This window comes from Rhinolophus sinicus, linkage group LG10, assembly GCF_036562045.2.
Source record: "Rhinolophus sinicus isolate RSC01 linkage group LG10, ASM3656204v1, whole genome shotgun sequence".
NCBI lineage: Eukaryota > Metazoa > Chordata > Mammalia > Chiroptera > Rhinolophidae > Rhinolophus > Rhinolophus sinicus.
The window spans coordinates 20,861,919-20,889,268 of record NC_133759.1 but is presented as its reverse complement, the minus strand read 5'-3'; the positions used below and the strand labels follow the sequence as shown (position 1 = coordinate 20,889,268).

At 34.8% G+C, this 27,350-nt stretch overlaps 2 protein-coding genes, 1 long non-coding RNA gene and 1 pseudogene across 5 annotated transcripts in view; 3 read left to right on the top strand and 1 right to left on the bottom strand.

The window, feature by feature from the left end:
• Nucleotides 1–145: 145 nt before the first annotated feature.
• Nucleotides 146–25,581, bottom strand: AZI2 (5-azacytidine induced 2). Its single transcript, XM_019745275.2, has 8 exons — nt 25,040–25,581; nt 17,697–17,917; nt 16,152–16,277; nt 15,311–15,410; nt 14,075–14,223; nt 9,981–10,039; nt 4,602–4,720; nt 146–2,260 (listed from the first exon to the last, which is right to left on the bottom strand). The coding sequence occupies exons 2-8, from the start codon at nt 17,910–17,912 to the stop codon at nt 1,848–1,850; spliced, it is 1,182 nt and encodes a 393-aa protein (XP_019600834.1). The 5' UTR covers nt 17,913–17,917; nt 25,040–25,581; the 3' UTR covers nt 146–1,847.
• On the top strand, nt 18,635–21,978 carry LOC141567194 (uncharacterized). The gene is made up of 3 exons (XR_012489633.1): nt 18,635–18,986; nt 20,786–20,862; nt 21,042–21,978. It is a non-coding gene; the product is annotated as an uncharacterized LOC141567194 (long non-coding RNA).
• LOC109454520 (SIN3-HDAC complex-associated factor) overlaps nt 25,581–27,350 on the top strand; it is a 16,162-nt pseudogene continuing 14,392 nt past the window's right edge.
• ZCWPW2 (zinc finger CW-type and PWWP domain containing 2) overlaps nt 25,601–27,350 on the top strand; it is a 123,530-nt gene continuing 121,780 nt past the window's right edge. For all 3 annotated transcript variants that reach the window (XM_074312727.1, XM_019745274.2, XM_074312726.1), the window contains exon 1: nt 25,601–25,682. The gene's annotated coding sequence lies outside the window, so the exon portion shown is untranslated. The remainder of the gene's footprint in view (nt 25,683–27,350) is intronic.

The following is a 27,350-nucleotide window of genomic DNA, read 5'->3' as shown; positions in this document are numbered from 1 at the left end:
TAGCTACCCTATTGTTTAAATGAGAAAGCATTTTCTCCACTCAAAAGAAGTTGGTTTAACAAATGTCTATTATATGAATCAAATTAACAACAAACAATTAGTACTTGACATTGGAATATATAGGCAAGGATAAAATTTCACATACTTCAATTTGAAACAAAAATAATTTATTTTAATTAAACAATTTCTTGGCATTGTTCAAAACATTAAGCCATTATTTCATATGACTTATTTTCTTTACAAAGTAAAATTTCCAATCTTGGTTTGAAAAAAGGCAAACCAGTAAGTTACATTAGAGATTAGCTACAATATACAACCTATGCAGCCACATGAGAAATAGTTTCTGTTGCTTTGATATTACACAGGTAGTTGCTTCCTTCAGCTAAAGCCTGGAGTCTCATATTTGTTTTATGCATATTGTGTTTTGTTCTATTACTTGGCAGGAGATTCTACTCCCTTGAGTCAGCTGTGTTCATTGGTCAGAATAAATTCCAGCATCTGACACCAATTCCATTAATCACAGACAAGCTTGAATAAGTGAGTAAGATAATAGAAAGACAAAAATATCTGGTGAATAGTGAACACTGTTTATGTATGTATGCTATTCAGTTAATATAGACGAGATCTGAGATATTCTTTTGAGTTCAAGATATTTGAAACTGTCCATCAAAAAGGATAAAGGCCTCCTACATGAAATACTTTATCTTAGGCAAAGGGTGTATGAAACAAGTAACACATTATATTATTAATGTTCTTAATACTGTAACCCTGGAAGAATTTAGATAAGTTTTCATGTGAAGCCATCCTTGTTATTTGCTTACCTGCTTATAAATGAATGGCCACTTAGAATCAAAAGTTTGGGGATGTTTCTTGATTGTACTGTATCAGTACAGTACAGAATTTGGTTTCCAGAATTAAAATTCCTAATTCAGCTAATTAAAATTCACTCAATGAGTAAAATGTTACATTTCAAAACAAAGTCTAACAAGTTATAAGCTGCTGTATGTAACACGCAGATGTAGACTCTTTGAGGAAAATGAATTTACAGTTACACACACATTTAAATTTTCATTATGGACCACTGAAGGGACGGATTAGATTAAAACCTTTGTGATGTTCCTTCTACTTCTAATTGGATGATGTATAGGATTATAATAGTTTATTCACACACCACACAGATTTTCAACTATATCACTTTTCAAGTAGGACTTGAGGGATGTTGACAGAATAAAGTTGGCTTCAGTGATCAGGTTACTTCAAGTCTTAAAATTCAAATTGCAACTCTAAATTTTATCAACATTGTGATAAAAAATGATTTTAAATCTTAAACTTTGAAATATAATAGCATATAGAGATGGAATAACCTACATACTATTATATTTTTCCTATCTTTATGCACTAGGTCAACAGAAATATAACCTATTCACACTGCCATTTGCTCCTTTATGCAACTTCTATGATTTTTCTGATATTAATGGCCTCCTATTTTTAATGAATAGCTATGTTGGCATTTCACATGCTTTGTAAACCACGTCTAAAAACTTTCAATTCCATTCTTTATGTGAGGCAGAAATTTACTATTATCAAAGGTCTTTTTGAAACACCTTAAGTTTATTAATTTATTAGTAGCATATATTTGATTCTTAGCCAGAATACGAAGCTGAAGGGTAGCTCTTTCATACTGGAAAATCAACTACATAATATGGTACAGTATGTGCAAATGTGTATGCTGAAGAACTCTGCAAAAGTTTAATCAAAACACACTTTCAGTTTGTTAAATAATTTCTCAAGAGAATCATTGTGGGAAATGCAGCAACCTCATGACCAAATGCTGAATGTCTTCAGAATTAATTCTTATAAAGGCAGTTTTGATTATGTTGATCCAGGTAATGCTGTGGTGGCAGGTTGGGTAAAGGCAAAGTTTTATTTTTAGTTTCCCCAAATGCTGTCTCACTTGATTTAGGAGGGCTTGGGAACACCCAAGAAGTATCTTCCGGAGAATTTCTGCCATAAGAATTGTGCTCCTGAAAGTTTGTACCATCATGAGGAAGGGGTCGCTTGTTATCGGTCCATGATTGGAGAACTGCTTTCTCTTGGAGAACCTTGGTATCTCCCGGTGAAGGGGAAGATGTGGTATGACACAGAGTTTTGCCATCTGGTGACAGAGGGGGATGTTTTGTATATGTTGCAGTAAAATTCATCAAGTGTAGTTTTGTGCTGTCTTTCCCAGGGTCTTCCAAGCATCCTACTGGGGTGCAGGCTAGAAAGAAATCACAGGCCAAATGTCAGTTGTCATGGCATCTGTGGTCATAAAATATGTAACACTTCATTAACGTGGCTGAATTTGTAACTGGCAATAAAATTAACATTTCCAAGTTAGTATGATCAGTGGGGCACTGTGACTTAAGGATAGATGACAAATGATCTGAGTTCTAATCCTGGATCAGCTATTTACTGCCATTGTGACTTTAGGTAAGTCACTTCATGGCTGCAGGTGTTACTTCTCTACTCCTGTTCCAACTGTATCATTGAGTTATTAAAGATGGAGAATTTAATATTTTAAAAAGTTGGAAACCAATAAAGTTAAAATACAAGTAAAGATCCTGTTCTTGACTCTTAATGTAGCTAGAGAAGACATGCAAGCTCCTTACTTCAGTGGAGACTAAGAAAACTGTTTCTAAGTTTTAGTAATTTCTTTGTTAAATATAATATTCCTTTACTTATATTCAAATCTTTTTTCAGTAGGTAGTCCAAAAGTAAATTTTTTCAGAAATAATTATATTGTGAATTGGTGAGACCCAAATAATACATATTCAAGGGCTTTTATAAGTTTAAATGAAAGCTATAAAATAATCCTGTTTCTTATAAAACACATATAATGGTGAATGTACATTCTGATATGGTCAAGTATAGGCCAAGTAAAAAAAAAGAGGAAAACAAAAAATATCTTTAGTGCAGTGTAATGGCTTAGAAAACACACTGCGCTGGAGATATTTAGCCACAGCCAGCGCAGTGGTAGTGTATGAACCTTTTCTTCCCCTCCAGTGCTGCCAGGGCAGAAAAGATAAATTTAACGTAAGTCCAAGAAGGATGCCAATTGCAAGCAAGGCTTGACTCTATGTAGTTCTAGGAGAAATTGAACCATATTATAAAATGAAAGCCTTTTTTCTTGAGAGGAGGGGTAGGTTTGGGAGAACTGGAAGTAACGGTGTTCAGCTTCTGGACCAGAGTGCTATGTAGGTCAGGTGAAAAGGTGGTCTCGTCTCATCTCTGTCTACTCCTCAGAGCACTGAGTTTTGTGGTGAGGAGTGGTGGCCTCAAGCCTGCCACTGTCATAGGAAATGTGCTAGAAAACTCACGGTTCAAAGAACTACAAGAGTTATCATTCACCAGCTCAGGAGTGACACAAGATGAGCCATTTCTAAATGTGGAAAGAACATTTCTCCTTTATTATTTTGGAGTTATAGTTATTATAAAAACAAAGAGCCACACTGAAAACTCACTGCAAAATTACTCTGTGAGTCCCTTTTAAGAGAAGTCTTACTTTGTGCCATCAACTCATAGTTGCCGTCTATGTAACCCTGGCCACTGGGAAACTCAAAGACAAAATGAACCATTAAGTTAGGGCCTGCCACAGCACCATATTATCTTGTCTGATTCATAAGTAACTCTCTAGAAATTGAAAGGAATTCTGAATTTAGTTTTCCTTCCCAATGTGCAACATTTTTCCCCACTAGTGTACACTCCTGAGGAGAACTATTAATAAAATACAATTCTCTTGTGCCCTCTTTAGGGACAATCTGAGTGCAAATAACAATTTTAAATTGGATGGTGATTTTTTATAAAAAGTCACATCGCTTTACTTTAAAAATTAAATTTTAGGGCATTCAAATTTGTATTAAATAACTTTTGAGAAATACAACTATTATGTAATAACGGGTAAAATGCACTCATTTTGTTCTGAGGTATAAAAATAGCTTTGACAAAGTAACCACTACTGGTGAACACAAAACTCAGAAAGTTTAGTCAGCCAAGCAGTTAAATACAAAAGGCAAAGCAATGAAAAGTTTTGTTTGGTTGAAAGGGATAAGAGAAGAACACCTAATCTCTCTTCTAAACAATCTATCCTTTATGGAAGGAAAGAAAAATTAAGTTTACAAAAAATGAAAATAACCAGATAATGAATCAAAGTGACTTTTTTCAGAACAATTTAAAGAGCTAGGTCTTTGGTGTATTCTGTAATGAAAAATAGCTTTTGGTGTCTTTTTTTTTTTTTTAATATATGAAGTAGTGGTGGTAAAAGGTCAACTAGAGCAAACTTAACACCTCAGCCTTATACACATAAGCAACACTTGGCTGAGAAAAAAGCCACAAGGGGAAAAGAATACAGTACTGAAGAAAAAACACATCAGCAACACCTCTATGTGTGAAGTTGACCAGCATGAGACTGAAGCCAAAGCAAAAAACGGGGAGTCTGTGAACATACTATGTATGCTTTGGCTTATCAAACTCAATTGATGAGATTTTGATAAGATAGGACAGCTAGTTGCTTTTCAAGCAGTTTGGCTGGAATCAGTGGTTTCCGGCAAACATTTACTCGCCTTTCTTTATTACAGTTGGGGTTTTCAGTTTTCTTAGTAGTTCAGCTTGTACTTGAGTCACCAGATGTAAATTGGACATTTCTCTCTTCAGTTCCCAGTACGCATTCTGCATATTATCACTGAAATACAGGTTTTTTTTTTAAAAAAGTTAATGGTTATTATTCTTTATGGACAGAGGAGAATAAAATAGAAATATCTGCATTTCTGCTTGAATTAGTTTTGAGATGATGTAAATTAAAACTTCCTCATTAAATAATTGAAAGATATTTAACTAGGGCATTGCAACAAGTGAAAAGACCTTATTCATAATAATTGACCTAATTTCTAACAATTAACTATACTAGCTAGAAGGGTATTATAAAAATTAAGTATTCTAACCAATGAGTTTCTTACAGCTTTCACCTCAGAATTAAGATTTTATTGTAGCCTATAGTGCAGTGGTGGTGATGTATTTAATAGTAAAGGACTAAAGTGATATTCATTCATGTATGGGTTTTATAGTTGTATTTACTTTATGATTATTCCATTTTGACATTGTGAATTGAAATGCTGTTATCAACTGCTGAATGTATACCCAAGCCCTACTACAGTAAAATTGAAGTTTCATGCATTCCATTCTTTTATGTCTGACTGGGCTGTCTCATATTGTTGGTTCTAAACCAATGTGACATGACAGCACAAGACATGAAGAGCCAGATGATTTCCTGGTAAGGGAAAAGAAGCTAGAGAGAGAAGATTATATGAATCAGAAAAAAACAAACAAACAAAACTCCACAAATGCCTCTCGTTTTTATAATTAAAAGTATTTTACCTCAATTATCTGAGAAATTATGTTAGTTATTTTAAAGCTAATTTTTGGAAGTTTCTTCTTCCATTAACCATTCTTATATGGATATTCATGATTTTCTTCCTTTTTAGTTTAATTGCTAAACTAAATAAACTGAAATCTTCAACATATATTCTTTTTGTTGTACTAGAGTACATAAAAAAGTCCCATCTCATTACTTTTAAAAGTAAATTTTCGGGCATTCAAATTTACACTTTTCAGAAATACAACTATTATGTAATAAAGGGTGAAATGCACTGATTTGAATGTTAAGAACAACGGATCTCATGGTGTTCAAACAACCATTATTGCCTCTTAAAGATATTAGTGTAATTTTAGTAATGATGAAATCAAATTAGACAAGCATGTCATTTCATGCTTCAATTTTTGTCTAGCTATAAACAAAAACTTCTCAATAAATTTTTAAGGGATAACACCATTATATCTAAATCTAATATCCTATTGTAATTACAGAAGCAACAGATATATTAAAACACAGAATTCTTTTGAATTATGTAAGGTTACATACATTTTTCTCAAAATATCCAATTCGATTCAGACTAAAATTTTTTTAATAGAAGCAGCAGAATAAATTTTATACTGTTTTTGAGAAAAACCTACTTGTTTGTCTGTTGAAATCACAGGGATTTTTGCAGATTTTTGATAGGTGTTAAATAATTACTTCACAAAAATTAGTTAACCACCTTTACTTCACCTGTAAACATCTGAGATGTGTTTACAGTGTATGTTTCACATAGGAACCTGTCTTAAATGTGATAGAGTTGTTGGTTCCTTGGTACATTCAGTATGCTTTTCAAAGAGTTATTCATGTTACGTAGCAGTAAGTATAAACACGGAACATGTGCTAATTCATGCAGACAGTCATGACAGGAATAATACAGCTTCAAAATAGTTTTATTATCGGCATGAGATGATAAATCAGGACCTGACTTGGAGAAAAGAAAAGCAAATACCCAAGACAGTGTTTGGATACTAGAATATCGAACATCAAAAACATTGAATCATTCAAAATCGCTAATCATGTAAAATAAAAGAGAAACAATTATAATAGAAGTGTCAAAGCAGTGTCTAATATACATTTTCCAATGCAATTTAATGAAGACTGCTTATAAATTAGTTTAAACTAAAAACTAGGTCACCAAGTTTAACATGATTGTCTTACTTTTGCCCTTAATGTCACCTGAATTGAAAACTACAGATACAAAAATCTAACATTATTACTAAGTATAAGCTCTCCCTCTTGTGGATAACAAAGTAATGGCAATTACTTTATACGTCATAATTAATATTAAAGTGCTGTGATCTTCAAAGTGTGTTAGAAATTTATTTTTAATCCTATCTATTTAAATAAAATATTTAAATCACTACTTGAGATTGGAAAAGGCAAGCTGTTATCCACAAATCTTTAGCAGACTTCCAACTAACTTTACTTACTAGGTATATTTGAGACTTATAAACTGCACCCTGCCCCCTTCCAACTGAGAGTGTGAACTTAGTTCTTTACGTTTTTCTTCAAATGCCACAGAAGCAAAATCCTAGTAATATATATGGTTGTTCGTAAAGAACTTATAAAATTACTTGAACATTGAGATGCAACACTTAAAGCATCCCAAATGAGAACCATAAAAAAACAAACAAAAAATAATGTTGTTTGAGCATTTACTATGTGCTAGGCACCTCATCCACATTCTCACACCATCTTGGCAAATTGGGTAACCTAACATTACATAAGGAAACAAGTTCAAGAGAACCTACTTCACTGTAACATGTTGTTGTTCAAAGCCATCGTTTTGTTCTCCAGTCTAATAATGGACTGCTTTTTTGGGGCAATATTTTTCATATCGCTTCATCATGCATTTACTGAACTTATAAAATTACCTGAACACTGAGATACAACACTTAATACACTGTCAACACAACCTTTTTGGTCCCAGTATAAAATTTCATACCTCTCAATCTTAAATGTGATGAAACCTGTTTATACACATCTCAAGAAGGGGGTACATATCCTAGTTACCAACTAAAATTGTGTAAAAGCCCAGTTTTCTTAATTGACACTCATTAAGTCATACTGAAATTAATATTCTTTGTATATGAAAAATGTTTTTACTTCAGCCATACATACTTTTCTTTAGCTTTGAAAATTTACTGAACTATTATATCCCCAGAGGAACTAAAATGAAATTATGGTATAGTTTTAGCCAAGAGCTGGAAACTTAGAAATGTATATTTTAACAACTGTTGATTCCCCAAACAAGTGTCTTTCATACATTTTTCATCATAAGGTACAGAAAGCAGCCATTTTACACTGCAACCCAATGAAAACAAGTGACGAGAAACCATACTTACCCCCTTACTATGTATATGACACTCTGGTATGTTCTATAGGCATACCGCATTTTATTGCTCTTTGCTTTATTTCGTTTTGCAGATACTGCGTTTCTTACAAATTGAAGGTAAGACTCTCCTTCCACCAGCAAAAAGATTATGACTTGCCGAAGGCTCAGATGATGCTTAACATTTTTTTGCAATAAAGTTTTAAAATTAAGGTATGTACATTGTTTTGTTAGACATGCTACCGCACATTTAACAGACTATAGTAAAGTGTAAACATAATTTTTATAAGCACTAGGAAACCCAAAAAAAACTGTGTGAATCACTTTATTGTGATCTTTACTTCATTACGGTGGTCTGGAACTGAACCTGCCGTATCTCTAAGGTATGCCTGTATTCTGCTTTTGTCCTTATTTTTAAAATGCTTCTCTTGCATATTAACTCACAAAATTCCATGATCACCAAGGGAAAACAGCACAGTTTAAACAACACAAACCTAATCCATATTTTCTAAACCAAGGATTTACATTTGAGGAAGTTCCACAATATTAGTTTACCCTATACCTAGATCTAGATTAAGTACAGGGGGCAACAATCTAAAGCTAACACCAAAACAGTCCTTTGGCAGGACACTGGCCAAATTTCTGACAGCAGGGCTGCTACTGTTAAATGACGCTGTATACAAAGAGTACAATATAAAAAGCCTCTAGTAATTAAAAAGGTTCACTCTGTGTTGAAACAATACAGTACCTCATTTGCCCGGAAGAAAAAAAAAAAATGTGTTCTAAAAAAGGGAGTTTTCCAAACAACTGAAGAATAATCCTTACAAAAAACCTAAACTTTTAGTTAATGGTTTTATGGAAACATTCCTATGTACTTTCCCATTAATATAATAAACAATTTATTATCTGAATGGTTCCACTTAAAAGTGGAAAGATTAATAAAATACAGGACTATAAATAAGAAATAGATATAAATGATAAGGTGAAGGAAAACAAGACAATATGTAGTTAGGAATGAGGCTAACATAAAAATGCATGATATAAAGTTTACCAAGGGTAAGGCACAAATTTGGTTTTCAGTTTTCTAGTTACTAACCAGAAGAGGTAAACCTAATTAGTTTTGCGATCCATATTGCTTACATGAAATAAATGCAAAACAATTTGGAAAAAAAACCCAACTGTACTTGAGTACTAGGGAGCCAGATAACTTTGACAAAGAAGACAATTTTGAGAAACATTTTACATGGACATTGTACTAGGCACATGGTTTAAAGAAAGGGGGAGGCAACTTCCTTGCTGTCAATTTAGAAGAAAACTGAAGTCATAATTAAAGTACTGTTACTAAAATGGCAGTCAAGTAGTTGAAGCGGAGACTATGGCCCACAAAGCCTGAAATATTTACTGCTGGCCCTTTATAGAAAAAGTCTGCCTATCTCTGGATCTACAAGAGTGGATGCATGGTGTTACCTGAAATTGGTTTCCCTAACTGATCATTTTTCTCAATTAGGTTTTGATAGGAAAAGGTATGAATTCACATTATTTACTTTACTTTAGGTCAATAAACTTTGGAAGCCAAATGATTAAACAATGAAGTCAAATCAGTATTTTTCATTGGATGTAAGTATCCACGGACAGAGGGGATGTTAACATAGCAGAAACAAAAATTATGAGGTAATTTAAAACAGTACTTAAGTTATTGAAGTAAAAATGAACGATATATATTTGAGATAAATAGGGTTGAAGTAGCACACATGAACTCTCTGATAGCTACATTTGTTCTTACCCCAAAAGGATAGTTCTCTTAAAATTCATGTTCACCCAAGACTAATGCTGTCCAAGTTTATCCTTAAGCCAAAGTGATGACTGTACATGGAAATGTCTAATTCTTCATGTAATAAATAAGGATTTATTACAGAATATTTCTATATAGCTAACTACCTAAAATCCTATCTAAAATATTAATGAATGTTTAATAATTCTGTTTAAGGTATAACAATGTGCACCTTTATACTATTCCAGTTCAAGCCTATTGTTAAACAAGTTAAATTTTTTTATATATTGTGGTCAGCGATTTCAGGCAGTACCCAAATTGTATCCATTTGTTTTAAAGACTAAATCATAACAGAAATCTAGGTACCTATCCAAAGTGGCCTACACAACAATGTATTATTTTTTAATATTAAAGAATGTTCATACCTTGAAATGCTTAGTCTTTGGAGATCTCTGCTCTGCAGATTGTCTTCCTGATATGGATCCTGTCATTTAAAAAAAAAAACAGTATAAAAGTTATAATTATTACATTCTATTTATTCTGAGTACTTTGTATTACCAGAGACATGTTTCAGATGTACAGAATACATCTGTAACTGTACAGGGTAAAACTAGATTTTATATTCAATTTTAATGAATTACCTCCAGAACGATACAGGATATTTCTAAATCACTTCCAATTATTTAAAATCATTAATGCTTTAATTTTTTTAAAAAATAAAAGTGCTCTCATGTCAAAGAACTTACAATCTTACAAAATGTATTTCTGAAGACATCAATCTGAAGTCTATTCAAAAAAGGGTAACAAATAATAAATTAATATGTATTCAAGGTACAGCTGAATAAATTCCATGAGAAATGGAAGGTTTAATGCTATATCACTTTTTGGTATTATTACAGAAAAGTTCCCAATTTAACAGGTTGCTGTTTTAAAAGATCAGTATAAATTTCCTCCTTCCACATAGATAAGGAAATGATTTAGCAAGGGATCCATAAAGTCCTTATATACTTTTAAAAGGTTTTAGTAGTGTAGGTTATCGATATGACAGGAAGAACTTATAAAAGATATTAAAAAGTAGACTTACTATGTTTAATTCTGTAACACACTTGTTTACAATGCATTCTTATTTAACAAATAAAAATGACTATCACAAGCACTAACTCAATTGGGGGAAGTGGCCAGTATTAACTGAGAGAACGGAATTTAATTTTACTATTTCTTATTTATATAACTAAATATGTTTCAAAGTGGAATATTAAAAAGCTTTTGAGTACTCTGAACTTGTGAGAGTAAAACATTAAAATGTTTTCTATTATAGGAGTTAAAAAACTTTTAGATCTCTAAATACCAACTAAATGCTGTAACAATCAAGCTGCACATTAGGGAGCCCTGTAGAGAGAGGAAAGAACTGGCCCACTAGTTAAGAGAGGTTTGACCACCAACAAAGCACATGACCTTGGACAAAAATTCTGTTCTCTACAGTAATGAATCAGATCAAGGCCACTTTTAGTTACTTTGTATCACTGACTAAAAATATACATTTAAATTAGTGTATACTTAAACATGTATTAGGATGGAAATCTTCCTCATTCTTAAAGCCAATGATATTTTTTTTAAAATCTGAATTTGGGTTGAAAGTATCTTTCCAGTTACTGCCTAACAATTCAGAAAAATCTAATGTAAACTAGCATTAAGCACAAAGGAATTGTCTCTAATATTCAGACCCAGTTCCTGGCCTGTCATCACTTTGCCATGTGCTAGTCAGTAACAAAGCTGTTTCCTAACAGGTGCTGCATGATGTGGGAGTTTCACATCAACAGGCCCACTGCCCAAAATCTTAGGAAACAATGCTCAAATTAAATAGGTTCCTGTACTATAGGTCTTCTCAGAACCTTCAGTACACTACAGCACTGGGATATTACTAGCTATCTTAGACAGCTACACCAACTCCATTTTACTGATCCAGTGTTTCCTCCACTTTTTTGCTGGTGGTGTCTGTTTTTTCCAAAAGATCAACTGTTCTGGATATAAAGGGCTGGAATATTGGTGGACACAGAAAGTCTAAGAGGCTCATAGTGGAACTGACCTTGGAACCTTAACATCATTAATCCCAAACACTAACCAACTGAGTTCAATTAAGTACTTTAAAAAACTGAACCAAAAAACACTATTATGTCCAAGCAGGATGTGATTTCATACTTCAGAAAGTGTTATGTTTCACAGAAAGTATCTTCTTAAAAATATCTGCAAATCTGCTATAATAGATATAAGCAAGATTATTAATGTGAACATAAATGTCTTTCCTTAGCTTGCTTTTTGATTCCCCTGCTGAAATTGACCACCAACACCTTTGAAACAAGATTTAAAAATACACATCCCACAATATTTCAACTTGGAACCTTTGATGAATTAAGCATTTCCATTCCTCCTTTTCCTGGTTCATTTCCTTATATTAGTTGTAGCATTTTTTAAGTCTCCCCCACACCCCAAAATAAATTCTTAAGAAGGTGGGAGCCATGTAGTAAATCTTTTAATTTCTTAATATTCCCCCAATCTCACCTTCAACTTAGTTTCTTAGTCTCTTGGATTCAATTTCATCAGCAGTTAAAATGATTTTATAAGGTTTCTTCTACCTTTGAAAGTTTGTTTCTGTGATTTATGATAGATGAATTAAACTAAAAGCAATTGTTATCCCCTAGCACCATCTAGTGGAAAAGAGTAACTAATAAAAAATGAACTGTAACTAACACACACACACACACCCTCCCCAAAAGCACTGCTTTACTGGATTACCCTAATTATATATTTTTGTTTTTGAGAAAACATTCATGTACTGAATGCCCTAGGTACTATGCTAACTGCTTTATGTATTATCTAATTTAACCTTCATGAAAAAAATAGGTACTTAAATGTCTATTTTATAGAAAACAAGTTTAGAACAGTTAAATGACTTTCCTAATGTTATACAGTTAATAAGCAATACCACAATTATGAACCAAGTTTTTATGATTTCATGGTACTGTTTCCTATTCTATAAGGACGTATCCATTATAAAACCTGTCAAATTATTTCAAGTAGAATATATATACACACACAAACAATTATAATTCACAGCTTCAAGGTGCAGTTCTTTCCTTACAAGCACATCTTTTTTTAAAAAGGCTCTCAAGGGCTATTGGCAACTAGGCTTGTGGGAAAGGACGCTTGGACGCCTTTGAAGGAATTGTGGTACTTGGTCACAGGTTCAGAGCTAGGGAAATCAACTTTAGATGTCAAGTAGGAAAAAAATTTTGGCTCTAGCAGGAGTTGCCGGTAATTTTTGTGGTACGTGTTTTCCTTTTGGAGTTGGGACTCCAAACAAGTTCTCATTGTCCAGTTCAGAGGAATTCATTGGGTCAAGGCCAAGGCAAAACGTTGTATTATTCATAACGCCTAGCTCATTCTTAACCAGTGGTCATCCTCAATAAAGACTACATTATTGAAATGAGAGAACTGTCAGCTCCATGTAAGGACACTTGTGATTCAGAAGCAGAGTCCTGGCTGGCAGTCAGGAAATGTTAATAGTAGTTCCTCTTTCAGTTAGTGGCACCCCAGAGGAATCTGGATGGGTGACATAGTTCCTCAGTAGTGTTGGAATGCTCTAATGGACAAAATGGTTGAGTTGAGAAATAATGTTACATTAGTTTGAAATATTAATACATGAGTATGTAATGTATATGATAGCAATTTGATTTAAAACTACTAAGCTTTTCAATTTCTTTTAATAACTATTTTAAACTGAATTTCGTGCACTACTATCACACACCCTTGCTTCTCTGTCATTTTTTATCCTCAGAGCATTATCTGTCATGAAATCTGAAAACATGTATCTAAACTTGTTAGAACCCAGTGTAAAGTATTAGTAAACAGACTCTTGGTTGAGGACCTGACGGGCAACTTGTGTTTCAATGGATGACTTTAAGCTAACCACACTTCAGCTCAGCCTTTTTTGGTTTTTGTTTCCTCCCCACCAACCCCAAATTCTTGAAATCTTCGCTATTTGCTGAAAATTAAACTTGTCCTAAAAGTATCAGACTTATGAAAATTAGTGGACTCTAATGTCTTTTTTAAGAACTCTAAAAATCAAGTTGTTTCTTGTGGTATCTAAAATAGTCAAATTATTAAGGTACATAAAATTGGAAACTTAAAACCGGAGTTCTCTTTACAGAGAAAAATGATCTGAGGAAACTGAAAGAAAGAGAGTTTGAAAATACAGCTTTAATAAACTAATAAATAGTAATCCTTTCAAAAATTATAGCTTTTTTAAACAACAAAATTATATAATTCTGGGACTATGCTACTAAACATATAGTATCTCAAATTTTAGCAAAATGAGGAAGATAAAGTGAATTTTTCAGAGAATGTAACTCTCTTCTGAATAGTTACAATTTACGTTAATTATGATTTAATACTTTATTATAAATGATACATATGACGCACACATAATACTGAATTTCTCAATTTAATAATTCTGTAGTACCGTTTGTTTGGCTTTTTGTAGCTCTATTTTGAGATCGTTACACTCTTTCTTCATTAGTTCCAGTTCTTGTTCCAAACCATGGATCTTCAGGTCACAGCTCAACTTTTCCACCTCCCAGTTTGATGAAGGTGGGTTTAAATTCCTTATCACTACAAAATAGATGGACATTAAAATTGTTATTTCTGTCTTCTACATTGGCTGCAATTCCAAAAAGGTTATGTTAGTAAAATGAAGATAACGGAAGAATATAAAACATAGTTTTTAAGAAACAGTAATTACTTTCAAAGATCTACACTAATGAGAATAAGAAATCTACCAATCTCGTTTTAGAATGTATTAATCACCTAATTCCTGATTTTCTGTTTAGGCTGAAGTACAAATTTGTCAGTCTGGAATTTTAAAATATACAACACTCATCAAGCCCATGGTAAAACTGTAGAAAGATCAATAACCTGTTTATGTTAAGTCAAGGTTAAAACAGTGATAAAAATTAATGAAGTGAATAAACTGAGGCTCACATCCAGTCCCTTCAGAGCGAATATAAGATTTGACCAGCAAGCCTAGAACATTACATCAAAACAATGTTATTCATAACCTTTCCACTGTAGACACTCAATACAACTGGATACTGACTTAATTCCTTAGTTTATCTACCTAGAAAAGGCCCCACCCAGCTACCATAAGAGATCTCATCTCAATCTCCTATCAAAAGCTCTCTCAGAGGCCTATTTTTCAGCTTGTCTCATCAGAATGTTCATGTGAACAGGCTAATACTTATAGCCCCGAGGCCTAACTTTTCACTCCAGCAACTCCTCTGTACATTTCAATAACCTTCAGAAATTAAAAAACAAAAAACAAAACATAATTGTAACAACTCTATGACAGTGTATCTAACAGTAGGCAAAAGCTCAGTAGGAAGTAAAGCCAGGACATACCAGTAGGCAAGAGGTTTAGACAGGGCTGGGTTTCTACTCCTTTCTTCATCTACTTTATCACAAAGTAGCCCTGAATAAAAACCACCAAATTTTCCTCAATAAAGTATAATTTATATCTAAGGAAAAGTTAAAAGGAGTTGATACTTTGTGAAAGCAGAATAGAGAAATTAATAGTAGCCTAAAAATTAAAAATGTAAGTTAAGGCCTTAGCACAGATATAGAAAATTGATCATGGATATAACACATGGATGGAAAAATGTATTAATCCAGTTAGAATATTTTTAACAAGTAAGTGGCCTACCCTGCTGAGTTTCCACTTCTGTCCTTAGCTGGAGGAGTTCTACTTCTTTAGACTGCAGTTGTTCATTTAATACTTTCAAAGATTCAGAGTTGTCTTTATTCTAGTTAAATAGGAAAAATGCAAAATTACATTCAACAAAATCTATAGATTGGTATTATATAATTTTCAGGTAGATGTTGAAAAATGGATTCTAGCCTTTTAAAAGCAAGGCGGGAAAATGAACTCAGTTTTTCACTAATCTCTTTTTCTGACTTAGATCATATTATTCACTGGCTTTTTTTTTTTTTTTAAACACAGTGACAAATTATATTATGTCATGATTTTTCAGAATAAGTTAGTAGTGTTGGATGTATTTAAGTCCTAAATATCATTATATACTAAGTATTTATTTTGTATAGTAATAAGTTGCAAGTATTATTAAAAAATTTCTACTTTTCCTTTGAGCATGTATGTTTTCAATTTTTTATTTAATAAGTGTAAATATTATTTCTAATTTTTACCTCTTGATTGAGAAAACTCATTTATAATAGATAATCCTTCTTTTCTTATTGTATTTTTCAATTACAGTTGACATTCAATATTAGTTTCAGGTGTACAGCATAGTGGTAAGACATTTATATAATTTATGAAGTGATTCCCTGATAAGTCTAGTCTCACCTGGCACCATACATAGTTATTACAGTATTACTGACTATATTCCCTATGCTGTAACTATTTTCTAACTGCCAATTTGTACTTCTTAATCCCTTCACCTTTTTCATCCAGCCCCCAAAACCCCCCTTCAATCTGGCAACCATTCAGTTTGTTCTCTGTAGATATCATTCTTTTCAAACCAACTTACCATTTTATCCAGTTTGTTCTTCAAATTATCTCTATCAATGCAAACCTCTCGATATGCATGATAAGCTTTATTTACTTGTTCTCGTCCCACAGAACTTGTTTCTTCATCTAATCGAGCTCCTATAAGCTAATGGTGTAAAATTAGAAGAGAAAGCTTAAGAGGGTATTCTACATAAAAAAAATGTCAGTCACATCTTACTTTAATCACTGTAATAAAGGGATAAAGCCTGGACGATAATTAACTGAACATTTTATTTTCAGACAATTAAGCTTTACTAATTAAGCAAAAACATACAGAATAAATATTTTTAAGTCTTTTATTTTATGCTTTTATTTAATAATTTTTTATACTTTGTAGTATCTGTTTTATAACATATTAATTCGTCATACTAAAAGTAGTATATTATTCTTTTATAGTACTTAGGTGTTTTCCAAGTATTTAATTTCCATCATCAGAAAGAGTATCAAGTTAAGGTGTATTTGACTTTTTAAGGAATAGATTAGGTGGGTTAGTTCATTAAATCCTATTATTATTATTCCAGAACAGGAATTAATAGGATTGTTGGTCACAAAGTACAGAAATATTTCCAATGTTAACTATACCAAATCACATTTTTCTTCTGAATTTTAAAATATACATAGCTATGAGCTCAAAATGTTACCTTTTCTTACTCTATCCCTGTATGTCACAAATTTAATCATCTTTAAAGAAAATTCATATGAATACACTGAAATTATGGTTATTTTTACAATGACTCGCCTTTTTTTATTCCCCCAAATGAATTAAACTCTACCAAGCTCCATCCTCAAGTTTTCATAACAAGATAATTCATTTCCTTGGCTGCTAGGAATCCATTTCCTTCCCCTTTGTAGAAGGTGTTGTTTGTAAAATATGAATGAATATACTGATGTGTTCTGAAGAAACAAAGTTAAAACTCAAAAATAAATGGGTGAGTGAGGAAGATTGTCCTAATACACAAAGCCAAGCAGATCTGATTGATAAATGAATCAACTACCTTGCTTATATAGTCTACAACATTTAAGAATGTCATGTTTCTTCATGAAAAATGTAAATAGAAGAGATTAATTTATCAGTTAAAAAGCATTATTCTTATTATGTGTGTTTTAAAGCAAAAGAGAATGTTGGGGTAAAGAAGATCTAAGTCCTGAAGACATTATTAAACATATTAGAACAATGTTCCTGGAGCTTCTTCTTTGACACTTAATTTCCTTTGCTGGCTACCATTTTTGCACAGATTTTAAAATCAAGAAAATACATAGTTATGAAGTGAGGCAATCTGAAAAAAGGAGGTAAGGAAAAATATTTGGCATATATTCCTTCAAAGTTGCTAAATCCTATTCTAAAAATATTCACCCAGCTCATGACATGTAAAAACACAGTACGATAGGTATAATGCCCAGGGTTTTGAAATTAGCAGTGAGTTATTCTTGGAAACAGTACAACCATGGAAGACAAGATAGAAAAATATTTAAAATTTCAAAAATTTTGATTTAAGTTATAAAACATAATGAAGTTAATAATTACCTTTTCTTCCAAAAATCTTACTCTTTTCTTTAAGAAAGAGTTCTCTTTCTCTGAATCCTTCAGTCGTTTTTTGATGTCTTCATATGCAGTGACCAGGGCAAAATGTGAAGCAACAGACTCATCTCCTGAAAATATTGAGACTGGAGTCACTGTATCTCTCCTGTGGGCTTTTTCATGATTCAGAATGCAGATATCATCTTCTACCAATGTATCCATGACAGCTATTTAAAAGAATAGAAATATAAAATACAAATGTCTCATTGAATAAATGAAGGGAAGAGATATATTTAGAATAATGTGAATATTGAGGCAATATTTAAAAACTCCTATTTCTTTTACAGGAAGTGCAGTATATGTTAAGGGCATGGACTCTGGAACCAGACTGCTAGGGTTTGAATCCAAGCTCTACTACTTTGTGTCTGTGTGACTTTGGGCAACCTCTTTGCCTTGGTTTTCTTATTCATAACATATAAGAAACAATAACAACTATGTCATAGAGTTCTTAAAAAGATTTAATGAGTTGCTATCTATAAAGCATTTAAAACCATAATCTAAACTATTGGTAAGTATTATAAAAAGTTGTGAATTAACATTTTCAATCAAAAAATTTTAAACATTTTATACCCATATATTTCTTCTTCATCAACATTTCCACACTTAGATATAAATAGCAAGTTTCATAGCTTCCCAATTATAAATTTTCAAAAACCCAAGTATTTCCGTGTAACGTTATTGTATACTTTATTACAACATATTATAGATGTTTTAATGCATACTCCACTATATCCTTTCCATATCCGTGATTATATCTGTTGTACTTTAACAGTGGAAGAAAAAGGAATTAATATTTCATTGTCCACTATGTCTCAGTACCATGTACTACGTACTTATTATCTCATTTAAATTTGTCCACACAATGAAATAGGCATCATCTATGTTTGATTGGGATTGAAAGGGTAAAGTAACTTGCCCAAGTTAAAGCTAGAACAATGTTAGTTCTGTGAGGGCAGAGGTTATATATGTTTTCTTCATCATTGTGTGGAAGATGCTCAATAAACATTGGTTATTGAATGAAGAATGGATAGAGTAGGATTCAAATCAAACTCTGAGTCCAAAACCTAAGAGAAGCCAGTTACTTCATTAGTGAAATATATACTTGCTCTGTACATCTACTTTTGTTTTTAGGTTCAGCACAGCATTACTTCCCCATCTGAGAGTTATGTTCCTGAAAACACCATGGAAAGAGAAAATAGTGGCTGAAACCTTTTAAGACCTCATGGGAAAGACAGGGTAAGAGAGATTGCAGATCATAAGAGAACCTAAAAAAGTCCTTTAAAGTATTTTTTAGTTTAAAATAAAATACCAAATGTAGTATTCTAAATGAAGACTATTAATTGAATTTCATGTATCTTAGATTAGTAATTAATAATTCCTGAAAATTGTGTTTATTTACCATCTCTTGTTTGAAATAACATTTGATGGATTACTAGTGTCAGTCACTGTTCTAAGAGTATTATGGATGAGAAACTGAGGTAGAAAGAATTTAAGTAATTTTCCTTAGTAACAACATAGTAAATGGAGAATTGACAGGTAAACACAGGTGATTAAACTATGGAATCCATGTTTCACTATGCCTGCTTTTCTCCAAAATTCCTGATCTTCCTCCCTGTATCAATCAGTGACTGTAAAGTTTATTCTGCTTTATTTCAGACAACATGAATACTAAAAGGAACATGTTGTTTGTGTTTTTCTGGGTCTGGTCTTCTATCACTGTATTTTTTGCTTTTCTGATTTTATAACTAAAAGTTTCTAATTGTTTCAACTCAAGTCAGACTTTGGAATGTCTGGAGATTTCTTTATATTTAGGTTTATAGGAAAGGCAGGCAAAAATAAATGTGTATACTACAAGTCTGAGTAGGTGAAACCTGCCATTCAGTCAATCTTCACCAACACCAATTTAAAAATTTCTAACCACATATGATAACTCCTACGCTTAAGCAAGAAACTTTCCCAGTTTGCCAATAAAGTCCAAAAACAAGAAAGCACTAGGCTACCTAATATCCCCCCAAAATGGCAGATCCTCAGAACTGTAATCAATTTCTGCTGCTTCTGGTCCAAGTTGCACTTTCTCCTATGATGGAAAAAGAGTTTATTTAACATGTTTTTCCTCTAAAGGGGTTTACTTTTTCCTCTCTGGATTCAACGTTAGTCCAAAATAACAGCAAACATTATTCCAGTCATGCTGCTGATGATTAAAATACTCATATTTCCTTTCCAAAAAGAAAAATATAGGTTATTCCCATATTGCAAATTGCAAGTATGTATACGAGGTCTGACAAATAGGTTTGAGAACTTGCAATGATGTTGCTAATGTTTTCTGGTATCAGTAGGATTATTCATTATGAATGTGTACCAACTGCACAAGCAGTTAACCAAGTTTACTATTTGGAAGTGCTAAAAAGGTTGCGTGAAAAAGTTAGACAAAAATGACCCGAACTTTTCACCAAGATTTCATGGCTCTTGCATCACAACAATGCACCAGCTCACACGGCACTGTCTGTGAGGGCGTTTTTAGCCAGTAAACAAGTAACTTTATTGGAACACCCTCCCTACTCGCCTGAGTTGGCCCTCAATGACTTTCTTTACCCGAAGATAAAGGAATACGTTTTGATGACATTCAGGATGTCAAGGGTAATACGACGACAGCTCTGATGATCATTCCAGCAAAGAGTTCCAAAATTGCTTTGAAGGGTAGACTAGGCACTGGCATCAGTGCATAGCTTCCCAAGGGGAGTACTTCGAAGGTGACGATAGTGATATTCAGCAGTGAGGTGTGTAGCACTTTTTCTAGGATAAGTTTCCAAACTTAATTGTCTGACCTCGTATGTGTCTAAATATAAGACTCACACACACGTAACATCTTGAAGGCTGAACAAATAAGAGTAGACTGCTAGTTGAGTGGTAGGATGCCGTCTAACTTTAACAGGAGGTAAAATTGTGCCTGTCTTCTACATCTGACTTACAATGTCTTAATATCCAACTAAATGGGCAGGATTTATTCAAGTGGAATATTTTTTTTTCCCCTAAAGTCAGCTGAAAAACAAGAAATAAGCATAAACTGCTCTACACAGTCAAAACAGATGCCGCACAGTTTGTACACTTTAAGGTAAGTAATATATTTGAAACAATGCAGAATGCTTGTGGGGATTAAGGGATGGAGAGGAAGAGTGGTTTTTAAAGGGACCACAAAAGATCAAATGACTCTAATGCTGTCGTCTTTAGGTGAAGACGGAGTTTATTTTCATTGTACTTATTGTACTTAACCTTAAGTTTGCTAACTTCCAGCAGGGGAAACAAGTTCAAAGACCTGAAAGACCGTGGGGAGAGAGGATGAGAAAGGGAATGGCAAGAGATAAAATTGGAAAAACAGAATGGAGACTAACTGAGATGATCCTTTATGATAAGGAGACAACTACAGAATTCAGTCCTATGGAATTTAACACAGACCTGGACATGATTCAAAAAAAGGTGAATACTTACACAACAGTTGTAAAATATATTCACAACCAAATCAATTACTTAGTATTGTGCTAAGTATTTTATAAATAGTATCCCATTTGATTTTCATGACTACCCTGTGAAGTAGAAATTCTTACCACACCCATTCCACTGGTGAGAAAACTGGGACCTGGAAAGGTTATGAAGCTTAGCCAAGACCAGATAATTAGTAAGCACAAGCACTGGATTTCCAAACCTGACTATTAGTATTTTTCTTTCCCCAAGGAATCTTTTATACTCTTAAATTCATCAAGAACCACAAAACTAGGAACCCCATGGAAGGCTGTTTAGTACCTTAGATGGAAAGAGGCATACTGATATAACAATGTCACATTTTATACAGTGTAATAACTGGTCATTTTTAGGACAAAATGAGTAGTCAGGCTGGCTTACATATTTATATCTGTTGCCTATTTATAAATCACTATAAAATTGGATATCATGGTTTCTCTCTAAATATAACAAAACATTATTTGCATAAAAAACCTTTTTCAAGTTTTATATACCATTATCCTAGATATACTCACTTATTCTGTATACTATAAACATGACTTGGAATGCACTGGAAAGCAGCATGGAAATTGCTTATCTGTCCTAAAATTAAAGGATACGAATCAACAGCCAGATTAAGAGATACAAAGGCAAGACCCTGAAAAAAGGAGCTTTTGTCCTCCTGGAGTTTGGGGCCAGCACAGTGGCAAGAGAAGTGTGTGGTTCACCAACCTGGAAACTCTCTGAACCTTGTACTGTTTGGGTATTTATGGAGGCTTCATTACATAGGCATAAATGATTACATCATTGGCAGCTGATTCAACCTCCTGCCCCTCGCCACTACCCCCAGGTCTATGGGACTGAAAGTTCCAACCCTCTAATCATATGGTTGGTTCCCCTGGTTCCCCTGGCAACTGGCCACCATTCCACCCCCTCCCCCCCTTTTTAAGGAGAGCACAGCTCACAGTGGCCCATGTGGGGATGGAACCGGCAAAGTTGGTGTTATCAGCACCACACTCTAACCAACTGAGCTAACCGGCCACCCCACTGCCACCACTCTTAGGTGCTGTCCAAGGCTCTTCTCATTAACGTAAACCAAGTCCTGGTGGAAAGAGGCTTGTTATAAATAACAAGTATCTTCTGACACCAGATTGGTGGTCTTTTTTCTAGGAAAAAAATATTATCTTGTCATAGTTTATCATCATAATATCTACCATTTATTGATCATTTACCATATGCCAGGCACAGTGCTTCCACATATATTTTTCTACTTCTTGGGTAGGTACTATTATCCTAACTTATAAACAGTCTTAGAAAAATTGAATACCTTACTTATAGCTACATAAGTAATCAGTGGCAAAGCTGGGATGTGAACCCAGATAAGCTGTCTTCCAAATTTGTGCTCTTAATACAACATTTCTGAGAGGCAACATAACATGCTTTCGGATTCTCTCCAATATAATCTGGACAAGGAAGAGTTCAGTGGTAGAAAGAACCCTGGCCCGAGATTCAGAAATCCAGATTCTGGTACATAATCTGACACCTTGATTATTGATTAGTTTACCTCTCCAGATCTAAATTTTCCCACCAATAAAATGATAGAGTTGATATCACTAAGATACCACTTTCCTGAATTGTGAAGACAAAATTTTAATCTTAACATGGAAAGGCAACCTAAAGAGGTAGAAGAGAATTCACATTTTTGGCAGGAACGGAGTAAAAGGTATATAGTGCTTGAAGTACCCACCAAACTTGGCTAGAAAAGCATTATCACCACCACAGATGAGAAAACAGGCTGAAAGAGGTGAGGTAAATTTGCCTATAATCACACGGGCTATGTGACAGAGGAAGGATTTAAATCCAGGCCTATTTAGTACCCTCTTTCCTCTATTCTACATTGCCTCTTGAACTGACGCTTAGAATTTCCATCATCTTTCTACCTCTGAAAAGTTAGAATATCTCTACTTCACAAGATCAGTCAAGATACTATGGAGCAAGACTTAAGTTTTATGGAGGCAAACAGATCAACAGTTACTCCTCTTTATCTATTTTTAATGAAATAATTATGGCCTAACTACTTTATAAAGAAGGGATCATCAAGAGCCTTTTTTCAAGATACTCTCAATCTATATACCTCAATACTCAAATGCCCCATAATTCAAGTGAGTGCCCCAAAATGTACTTAGCACCAAATATACAGTATGAAAAAAATTAATTTTCATTTTTGTGACCCTTATTGAGTTACTAACTGCATTAGTCCAGAAATCAGTTTGTATGGCCAAGGAATCATAAGACTCTTTCTGGGTTACTATAGTTTGAAGAGCTGTCTACTACTTTTCATTCCTTTCATAAAGTAATACATCTCAATGCAACTGAGCACTTACATACACTTAATTTACTATTATTAACAGTAATTGTCTAATAGTCATAAGATATTAATTAATCCGGAATATTAGTATCACAAGAAAGAAAAAAGGTTACATTGACTCTTGTTATTTCATGGATTATGAAAAATTTCATAACATTTTATTTAATAATCGTGACAATGTTCTGTGTTTGTAATTAATATTTACCGAGTACTTACGGTATGTTAGGCAATATGCTTTGCCTTTAGGGGAACTGTTTCATTTGTTCTTTACATATCGCAGGTGGAGCAACTAAGACAGACAAACACTAGAAAGCAGGGGAATCAGAAATGAAAATCAGCCAGCTGACTCCAGAGCCAGCAAAACATAGGAACTATGCTTTGGTACCTTGGAGAGTAAGCCTTACTACCATTTTAGAGACAGGGAAAATTAAGAGATTTAATCTTAGTGTCAAACGACTAAGTAGAAAAATCAGCACTCAGATCCTGAGTTAATAATGTTCTGACTTAATCCGGTACGTTTCCCATTACATTATACTGTCTTTTTAATATTGAAACCTTACATTCATATACCACTTCCCATTTTAAAAACAATACCACATTAAAATTTGGTAATAACCCTGCAAAAGATGCACAATTACTAATTTACAAATGATGTAGTGAGTGATCAAAACAAGTTGGGAAATTAGATATGGCATGTTTAGAGATGGAATTTAAATTATACCATGAGATTTTGCTCAATCCAATTTAAAATTACGACAATAAAAAAGAAAGCCTCTTCCATGTTTAAGAGGCAAGGGTCAATTTCAGTCATAATACATGTCACTGTCTTATCATCTTAGCATATTTCCAACAACATATCCTGGAGCAATTTATGTTTTCATATGTATTGGTTTTCGTTGAGTATTTTATCTCATTTTCGAGTATTTGAGTTCCTTCCTTGTTTGTAAGAACGGGGTCTTAGCCTACCTTACATGTAGTAGTCCCTCAACTAAACATCGAAAACCATATTGAATACACAGGTTAGACACTGGAGAAACGACGAATACCTACTGTTGGCCCTCAATAATGTTCAAGGGGTTTGTGTCCATTGCTCGGATGCCCCAGGCAGTACCGTCCTAGCCACACGTCCCTCTTTCGTTTCAGATATAAATGTAATCTCAATGAATGTATAACACTGAAGGCGCCCCAGTAAATCAGAGTATGGAAAAGAAAAAAACAAAATGAGAAGCGAAGGAACAAGAATGACCTGCAACAGCTAGAGTGCAAGAGTGACAAGGATACGGGATGCCCGGAGTGGGCCGCTCCCAAGTCACAGGGCGCCCGGGACTGAGAGAGAAAAGGACGTGTCTCTTCGGAACAGCAACAGTAGCAGCGGTTGGTCCTGGCACTGCCCGCGCCCCGAACCCGGCCAAAACGAGTCACTCACCCCGAAGACAGGCCACGTACGGCCGCCGAGTTTCGATTCCCCAGTGATTGGAAACGGACCGAAAACAAACCGGGTCGCCAGGGGTCACGACGGGCTTCCGGTTTCCTCGAAGACACCGCCGCTTCCCCAGCTAAGGCCGCCGCTCCGAGTAAACCGCGGAGAGACTCCCATTTCTTTTGCCTCGGCTACGCCAAGAACGGCGCAGCCCTGCGGGTTGGCTGGGGCCCCGGAGATTCTGGAAGGCGTGGCAGACGGAGATCCGAGGGGCCAAGCGGCGCCGGGAGAAAGCCCGTTACCCAGCAACACGCGCGCGCGCGAGACCCAGGCCTGCTGGCGCTGGCTTCCTCAGCACCCGCACGGGCCCGCGGCCGCGTCACGCACCGCGGAGGGGAAATGCTGTTGAGGGGGGCTGGAAGGGTGGAAGAGCAGCACACAGCCGGAAAAGGGGCTGCCGTTGTTCGCAGGCTCGGCGGCAGCGACACGCACGCAAACCGGAAGTCAGGCCCGAGGGAGCTGGGAGGGAGCAGATGATTTGAGGAGGATGGGTAGGAGGTGGGCGCGGCGTACTACGTCTCCCATGAGTCTCCGCGGCGGGGGGCGGGGCCGCGGCGACGCGCAGAGGCGGAGGCGGAACCGGAGTTGGGTAAGAGCATAGTCAGCCGCCGCGATGATTGGGTTGATGGTCTCTCACGGCTGTTGTCGCTCGCGTCATTTTTACTCAGCGTTTACTTGGAGGTCCCCGAGCGTGTGTGGTGCGACTTTGACCCGCTTGGTAGCGCCCTTACGGATTTACAGCATTGTCGTCTCACTGGCTAGGAATTGGGAAATCTGTAACGATGCGCGCGTGCGAGGGCGGTGCATGGGGGCGAGCCGTTTAAACTTTGTTTTCTGGGCACTTCTTCGAACTCAGGCGATCATTTGCAACAATCTCGGCACATTGCTCAAGGTCCCATAGTTATTCAGCACACTGCTCTTAAAAATGTGCAATTTTATTGAATTTACAGCAAAGCTTCGGGATTTGGGTGATGTAACCGGCTGCCCTAGAATTGCTACCACTCCTGTTTTTTTGTAGATGACGTTCTTGAATTGTGGAGTTAGAGTGATTGAATTCGTTACCATATTTGGGGGTCGCAGCTAGATGGACTCCCTCAAGCTCTAGGACTATTTCTAGTTAAACGAATAAACCTCGAAACGTAATTGTAGGCAATTTATTCTCATTAACTGTCAATTGACAATGACGCTCTTCACCACCCGCTTACGTAGTGTGTTGTCAACTGAGGGCTTAATTATTATTTTAAGTTGGTGTTCTTTTGGAAGATGTTTTTGTATCGCCTTTTAATTCATCAGCCCAACTGTCAGCTCATCAAAGGATGGATTCAACTCTAGGGTTTATTTTAAATTCTGTGTTTTTTTGTTGTTGTTAAACCTCTTTTGGGTTAGATCTAAGTGAAAATTCAGTTATGAATGAAGACCACAACTTGATATTTTATAAGTATTTAAAAATCTAAATGTTATCATTTTGAAAGATCCGTTCGCTTCAACTTATCGGGCTAGGGCATGGAAGAGAGCCAGGTTTCGAATATTTGGACAAGAATCAACTGTTTGCCTCCGCAGTACGCTTTGCAAATTTAAAAGTAAACGTGGTTGATTCCTCCTAGTTAATTCCTGAAGTTCAACCATAGCCGTTCAGGAAGTGGGGAATTAAAAGCAAACCACCAAGCGGTGTGTTTTGGCTGGTAGGGTTTTGAAGAATGTTAAAATTGGTTGAGGTACCCAAAATCATCAGAAATAAAAGAATTTGGTTTCTAATTTGTAGATACAGAAACGTTTTATTTTTTTGAACCTTCATTAACAATTTAGAATAATTTGAGACTTGTTGAAAAAGAAGGGAAATTCATTTTTGTCTTTTCTGTCTGTGTAAATAAGGAGAAAATGACCCAGCTAAGCATTTTAAAGTTTATCTGTGATAGCAGTGCCCGGCTAGCTCAGTTGGTAGAGCATGAGACTCTTATTAAAGTTTGTTGAGTCTGTTTTTGTTTTAAACTACACTATGTAATTATGAAAAAAAATGGGTCTTACTAACAAAATTGTTTGCTTGTCCAGCATGCATAATAAGCCTATCAATTTAGTCAAGTAAAACATCTTAAATTTTTTGGGGGAAGGGGGTAGTGGTACCCCTGCTTGGTTATGACAAAATATATTCCAGATATTTATTACTTTAAGCGGCACATGGTCACTTTCTATCCACTTATGTGCATCTACTTTAATTAATTTTAGTAAATTATTAAAGAACACTTGTCACACAGTTTCC

What these genes read in the sequence shown, in the direction of transcription:
- AZI2 (XM_019745275.2), bottom strand. Translation starts at nt 17,912, where the DNA reads ATGGATACATTGGTAGAAGATGATATCTGCATTCTGAATCATGAAAAA. An exon ending in TAAGATTTTTGGAAGAAAAG is followed by an intron (nt 16,278 to 17,696) that starts GTAATTATTAAC and finishes TTACACCATTAG; the next exon opens with CTTATAGGAGCTCGATTAGA. An exon ending in CAAAGACTAAGCATTTCAAG is followed by an intron (nt 4,721 to 9,980) that starts GTATGAACATTC and finishes CCTGTATTTCAG; the next exon opens with TGATAATATGCAGAATGCGT.